The 7,884-nt window shown below is 37.6% G+C and overlaps 1 protein-coding gene across 1 annotated transcript; it reads left to right on the forward strand.

The window, feature by feature from the left end:
- Positions 1–2,723: 2,723 nt before the first annotated feature.
- On the forward strand, positions 2,724–7,836 carry LOC105939270 (taste receptor type 1 member 3). Its single transcript, XM_036151943.1, has 4 exons — positions 2,724–2,929; positions 3,028–3,328; positions 4,881–5,237; positions 7,298–7,836. Exons 1-4 carry the CDS (start codon positions 2,724–2,726, stop codon positions 7,727–7,729), a joined length of 1,296 nt encoding a protein of 431 aa, XP_036007836.1. The 3' UTR covers positions 7,730–7,836.
- Positions 7,837–7,884: the final 48 nt, after the last annotated feature.

Raw genomic sequence — 7,884 nt, forward strand, 5'->3', positions numbered from 1 at the left:
GAGAAGAAAAGGAGTGGGCCGAGAGCTGAACCTTGTGGCACCCCATGACAAATAGGTGCAGAGTAGGGCAAAAAATCAACTATGCCAGCAAAAATAAACTTCTGTATGGCAGATAAGAGCAAAACTAGTCCAAAGCTAAACCTCTTACCCCCACAATGCTCCAGGTGCAAGAAAAGGATGCTGTCATCTGCACAGTTAAATCTAAACGCATGAGGAGAATCATTACCAAAGTTGGTTTCTGATGTAATTTAACACCTTAACTGATGATGTTTAGGTGCTGTGACACATTTTGTGTCTAGACACAAGAAGTCTGCGGGTTTTTCTTGGATAGGAAACTTTTCGACCAATCTGTCTGTATGATTTGATTGAAATGACTTTTTAAAGTGCCTTGAGATGACGTGTGTTGTGAATTGGCGCTATATAAATAAAACTGAATGGAATGGAATTGAATCTTGTTTACAGGATACGTATTAGTAAGAGAAAATAAACCTATTACCGTAATTAATTACATGTTCTTAGCCATTCAAAGCACAAATACTCTGAAATGGCACTTTCAACCAGCCTGGAGAACAAAAGTAAAATATAGTTTTAAATTCCAAATAAATTAATAAAATACAAAACAACAACAGGAGAATTACAGACGCATCGTGGAAGAAGATGGAATGTTGATTTACAAAATAAACATGCAGGAGTTAGTCAATAATATTATTTTAAAAATAATTGTATTTCACCTATAACTTTTTATTGGATAATCGATTTGTTTTTAGTTTTAGTTGAAGGTAGAATCTGCAGTATAATCAGAATCCATTTTCCGGGGTTATCTCACTTCTATAATTTTCCTGTGTGCCCTTTATCTGCAGTCATGTGGCATTTAAAATAGTTCTCCATAGTACAAACTATGACAAAGGTGACAATAGAGTAATTAACCAGAGAAAGTGGTAAACGTGTTGATGTTGTAGCAGACATTGCAAAGGTTGTTACGACACTGCATTCTTTTCTAAAAAAGAAAATACTAAATTTGTGAGTTTCCTTTGTGGCACAGCTTAAGGTGCTCCAAAGTGTGTTTCATTTCTTCTTAGATCACAAAAACTACAGCCACACCCCTGCCAACAAAATGCCTAAAAGAAGTAAAATGACTCTCATCTCGTTTTAACAACGGTGCTTCATTTGATCTTTCACTGACAGGCAGTTGAATGCAGGTTTTATTCACACAGTGTAATTGAATTAGTATTTTGGCGGCATTTCAACAGAATGTGTGTTACAACTCATTTTTTGTTGTTGTTTCTTTTGTGTTTTTGTTAATTTTGTATTTTTTTGTTGTTAGTTACTGTTTCCCTGCTTCCTTTGTTTCCCTGATTCCAGTGTTTCCATGCTGTTTATTTTTCCAAGTCAGTTCTTGTTCGTCACGTGTTTCCCCTCCAGTAATCACTCCTCCCAGATATAAATGCTCTCTGAGTTGATCCCAGTTCTCTCTGGATTCTCAGTTTGTCCCCCAACTTCTTGCTTGTTTGGGCTTTGTGGTCTTGGTTTGATTGCAGCATGTTTTTTTGAAGACGTCAGTTAATTTAATTTTATTTTATATCTTCACCAATTTTCTGCCTGCCTCCTGCCTGTGATAGGGTACTCTCCAATAACAAAACACATTGCTTCATCTAGATTGGGATGTTTTAAAACTCGATGTGAAATTAATAAAATGACATCAACATTTCATAAACACTGCTCCCAGTGACACTATATAATCTGTACAAGTATTCAAGTTACCAATTTCATGTCAAGAATCCAATGCAAAAATGCTAAAGTGGAACAAGAGTCATAGTTTTTCACATTACTGCCTACAATGGCAGATCTTGTCCACATACAGCGCCTTTTCAAACCATTTTTCTATTGTCATATCATTAAAAACTTCCTAATTAGCATGGTAACATTTCTGAAATAGCCTCATCAACACGAACACATGAAACTCACATTTCTGTTTTAAAAATGTATTTTTATTGGTCTGATCTATTCTAATCTTAAATGTTGTTTTTTTCATTAGCTTTAAGGAGGAACTCCTTAATTAACAGACATAAAGGTTTGAAAACATCAGATTTTCTGGTAATTATTCTATATAATGTCTTTCCCTTAGTGAATTTATAAACTTTTCAATAATATTTTAATTCATTGCATATGTCAGTATATCATATATAAGTGACATTGTAACGCTGCTTTATGTGCAGGCTCCATGCATGCAATGAAGAGCTATGACATCCTCCTTTTTTAGGTAGTTATTTTAATTCTAAAATTTAAATTTAAGGGGTTAAAAAAATATAATTACATTATATTTTTTTAACTCTGAAACCCGGTCCTAAAAAAATAGTTTTGGGGCTTTTTCTTTGTGTACACTAAAAGTCAAAAGCAATAGCAAAAGATAAAAGAATTAATAAATAAATATAAGAAATGTGAAAAGGACTTCAGAAAAACATATTAGAAAAATAAAGCATTGCACTTACATGTATTAGTAGTAAAAACTGTTTCCTGTTGGATAAAAACACTGAAAATGTTTTGCTGTTTTTAATTTAATCATCCTTTCTATTTTTTTCCTGTATGGCACTCCTGTAACTCCATATTAAAATGGTGTCAGGGCATTTACTGGGGAATTTGCATGTAGCCACATTTCTTGCCACGCTGACACATATGAGCTCTGTTTTCGTGACTGTAGCTGCAGTCTCCGGCTTATCTCCATCATGGCTTCACTCTTCTGTCTGCTCTACGCTGTGTGCTGGGCGTTTGGGCCGTGCTGCGGCGTCAGCTCACCTGAGTGGTTCCAAAACATCTCCACAAACCTCTTCAACTTTCCTGGAGACGTAAACCTCGGTGGACTTTTTCCCATCAACCAGCAACTGGACAACGTCACACTCATTAGTGAACCAAACAGCATCAAGTGTGAAAGGTAATGTGATTAAGAGACGTGACTGTTTAAATTGTTGTTTTTGTCTCTTTAATGATACCCAAGTGCATGTTTACGCTTAAATTGATTTGTTTCCACAGTTTGAATGACTATGGACTGGGCCTCGCTCTAGTGATGAAATATGCCGTGGATGAGATCAACGGAAAACAGGATCTGCTCCCAGGCGTCAAGTTAGGTTATAGAATCTATGACACCTGCAAACACTCCTCCATCATTGTGAAGCCTACTATCTCCTTCCTCACTGAAAAAACAAGCGACGCTCTTGCTGTGGAGTGTAATTACACGGATTATGAAACCAGCATATCGGCCGTCATTGGTCCTTATACCTCGGAAATGGTGTCAGTCATCGGAAAACTTCTGGGTTTCTTTCTGATGCCGCAGGTTTGGATACAGATATATCTTGCATTAACTGACTTTTGTTTTTTTTGTTCAGAAGAACAATATAAAACTTTCACAAATGTGTCCTTTTTGAGCATGTATCATTTGATTAAAACAAGACAATTTTATAACTCAAAATCAAAACAAGAGAATAAAATATTGATCAAGAATTACAGAATTTAGTTTTAGTTACAAAAATCTTTCAAGGGTGTCTGCTGGCAACACAGCTTTACTGCCAGAGGTCTAGCAGTCTAATTTATGGTGAATAAAGGGGTCTTAGATGCTTGCACACCTAATCATTCCAATTTATGTCAACAATTTTGAACAAAAAAAAAAAAACTAAAACTTTTGTCAGATCTAAAGGATCTTTATTGATGCCTTCTAAAATATTATGTCTTGATCCGTTGGAGAGCAATTTTATAACTTTATGATTTTTATCATAAGGATCAACTAAAACACAAAACAGCAATGTCACGTTTGTGACTTTTTAAAAAGAATAGGAGCTTTATTTTTCTGTCATGCATTTCGTGCAGCTGGTTAGTCGTGTTATGGTTGCAGTAAGCAGGTGACAGGCAGGTTACACCCTTGGGTAGGCCATCCGTTCATCACAGCTGTGCATGCATACGCTCAAACCTAAGGGCAAACTTAAGTGCTCATAATCTAAAATCTGTGTCTGTGGACTTTGGATGGAATAACCAGAGAAAACTCTTCAAAGTCTGGGAAGAATATAATAGCTCCACACAGAAGGTGAATCAAAACGACAACTTTCAAGCATTAGATCATGTTTAAAAGTATATCGGGATTCCTCTTAAAGTGGTCCATGAACAGCTGCTATTTTTATACATTTGCTTCAGGATGTTATCATTTGTAACAGAAAAAGTAATTTTTAAAAAACAAATCTAAAGAATTGTACCTTTTTCCATAATTTTTTTTCTGTTAAAGTCTGGATACACTTTATATATGTTTCTACTTACACAGAATCCTCATATGTTTGCAATTTGAAAATACTTTCAGTTTTTTTTAAAAACTGATTGAAACCCTGGATTAAAATCTTACATTGTAACTAATTTCAACATACTTTCTGCATGCAAAACCATTTTGTTGCAAACGTGTTGTTGTTTTAGCTCGATGGATGTCCAATTGTTATTTTGCCAAATCTTAACATTGGGTCAGTTATGTGAGGAAATTACAAAAATGTAATGCAAAGATTTTCTTATAGTATTGTATGAAGTTGCGACAAATTCTCCTAAAGCTAAAACATGTGCATTATAGGGGATATATCATGCTTTTCACGTTTAAATCATTCAGTCGTGGTCTATATAACGGTTTGAAAAATTTGTCTCAAAACAAAATATAAAAATATTTACACAGTATCTGACGAGACTAAATTAAATTGTTACGCACTCATAGAGAAATACAAAACAAATAGTATTTAAAGGCTTAAAAAAGTGGATTTTGCATGATACATCCTCTGTAAGACCAGAGAAACTGTTAACCTTATATGTTGTTTTTCTGTATTTCATATTCTTTTATAATTTGACTCTTTTTGCCCCAGATTAGCTACGGTGCCACCAGTGACAAATTCAGCGATAATCTTCTTTACCCATCATTCTTCCGCACAGTGCCCAGCGACAAATGGCAAGTAGACGCCATGGTGCATCTCATGAATAGGTTTAACTGGACTTGGGTCGCAGTGATAGGCAGTGAGGAGGAGTATGGACAGCGAGGCGTGCAGCTGTTCTCCAAAGTAGCAGAGAACATGTCTGTGTGTGTGGCCTATCAGGCCCTGATCCCTGTGTACAGTGACCCCGAAGGAGCAATCACGACCATCATTGAAAATATCAAAACGACCGAGGTCAAAGTGGTGATCGTGTTCGCCCTACGAGATGCGGCTGTGTCCTTTTTTAAACAGGTTAGTGAAGGAGTACGGAGGGCTAAAAGAGTGCCACAGCGTAATAAATAAACCGTTAAATGGAGACAGTGCATCATCCATCCATCCATTTTCTAAACCGCTTTATCCCTCATGGGGTCGCGGGGGGTGCTGGTGCCTATCTCCAACGTTCACTGGGCGAGAGGCAGGGTAGACCCTGGACAGGTCGCCAGTCTGTCGCAGGGCACAGTGCATCATGTTATAGTAAAATTAAATTGAAAAAAAAAAGCATTTAAAATGTTTTAATCAAGTATTCATGTTTAATAATGTGTTAAACAAAAAGATTCATGTGAAATCCATTGAATGAATTCAATATTTAGGTTTGAAACGAGACATTTACATACCTAATGCCTAACATCAAATTATGTTAAACTATTTTTTATTGCCTTCATCTAAGTCACAAGGCTTCACACACAGAGAAATTAATATGCCTCTAAGAAAAATTGGTAGAGATCAGGAGTCGCATGTTGAGAAGTGAAGCGCTGATTTATTAACTAAAAGAAGAAGACTTACAGGAAGACAGTGAACAGGAACCGGGAACACAGCAAGATGAGACCAGAACTTGGGTAGATAGAGGACATGACAACTGGATGTGGCTGAGCTAAGAGAAGCAAAACAAAACAAAAAAACAAAGCAAACAGAGTTCAGGAGGGCGGCTGTGAGGTCACCCCGACGAAGCAGACAGCCCTAGATGACCTTAAAGCTGCGGGCTGGATCTACAATCCTGAAGCTGTAGACTGGACCCATGATGCTGCAGACTGGAACCAAGGGCTGAGCACCGACAACAGGACCCAGGTATCTGGAGGCAGGATTCCTGGAACCCATGACGGAGTTCGGACTGGCAGAAGACACGTCCACCGGACCCCTGAGAAACAGGAACAGAACCCAAAGAGTCCCACGGACTCTTTTAACTGCGGCTGCTGTTACGTCACCCAACGTTGACCTTGAACCCGCTGAGGAAGAAATGGTCTGCCACTCCACCTAGCTGGAATGCTGCCGTACCAGACACCAACAGCCCTGGATGCATCACCGCTGCCTCGGGTGACCAAGCTGTTGTGTTTGGATCACATTGTCAGGTTTTGTTTGTTGTTCTCACTCTGAATGGGACAACAAACACGGAGGCAGATAAACCGTTTATAGATTTTATTGACAGGCTGGCGAAATGGGAACAGACAGCAAGGCAACAGGAACAAGATCTCAGTTTTAACTCCGGCTAACTTGATTGAGCATAATGAGGATCAGCTGTGGCTTCCGCCTGCCAGTTGCACCCTGCTGGCGAAAAGAGAGAAAACAGCATAAAACCACTGCACATATTTGCACACCTGACACACATGACACCATCAGCACATACTTTTTTGGCCCGTTCCTCCTGATAGGAAGGAAACTATTGTGTAAAGCTTGTGGAAAGAGATCAAAAAATTGAGACTTGAGACATGCAGTTTGAAAGGCAACTCTACCAAATAAATAAGTAAAACAATTACCATAGCGAAATGCCATTATTCAAAAGGGGACAATATTGGTAATCCCAACTGATCTAAAACAAAGGTTACGGTTCTTTTAATACAATGAATACAACCATGGTTTCAAATGTGTTAAAATCGTATGTGATTAAGTTCTCATGAATTCAATTATTTCATAGTTTCAGTGCGTGAAACAATTTAAACTGTTATTGTAGTCTTTTAGATAGAGTAATATATTATAGGTTAGCCTGCACAGGTCAGCTTCAGACCAAATGCAGTATATTAACAAAAGCAGTATTAGCCTCGCCCACTAACATTGATGGGTAAGGCTGGGGGATCTAATTAATATAGAATTTGCTGTTAAAAAAAATCGAATAATTAAATGTATTTTTTGTGAATATTGTAATTCTTGGTTACATATTTAGTTGACTATTTATTCTTGATTTTCTATGTTAAAATTGTAACTTTGAATCCATTAAGGAATCAGTTGTGGCACTCTCAAAAGCAGAACATCAAAACTCTCTACATTTCAAAGGCACTTGCGGTATATAATGGAAAATCATCCCATTCCCTCTATTACAGGTCATCAAGAATAATTTGACAGGCGTGTGGATCGCCAGCTCAAGCTGGGCCATCCAGAATCAGCTGATCAACCTCCCCAACATCAAAAATGTTGGCACAATCATTGGATTTGTTGACAAGTTGGATACGCTGGACTTACTAACTAACTACACAGAAGCACTCTTCACAAAAATTAGTCAGGAGAAGGAAAATAAGCACAATACAGTGCAAAGCCCTGGTTACCCTGACAATCCCTGCCCACAGTGCTGGAACCTGTCACCTGCTAACGTCACCTTGGTGAACGACCGAGGAGTGAGGAGACTGGGCTTTGCAGTGTATTCTGCCGTCTACAGCGCAGCACAGGCTATACATACATTACTTGACTGTAATTCAGCTGCTTGTAATTGGGAACCAGACAAAAAGATCTATCCCTGGAAGGTAATATTTGTTTAAAGGCCCATAGTTATAATCATGGTTTAAAGCTGAGCTTAATCTTTTTTTTTTTTTTTTATAAATGTTTAAATTATTCTCATTTCGCAGCTTTTGGAGGTTATGAGGAATATTACCGTTAACATAAGTGGAAGAATACTAGAGTTTGATGAAAATGG

Source organism: Fundulus heteroclitus, chromosome 20 (genome assembly GCF_011125445.2).
Source record: "Fundulus heteroclitus isolate FHET01 chromosome 20, MU-UCD_Fhet_4.1, whole genome shotgun sequence".
Taxonomy (NCBI): Eukaryota; Metazoa; Chordata; class Actinopteri; order Cyprinodontiformes; family Fundulidae; genus Fundulus; species Fundulus heteroclitus.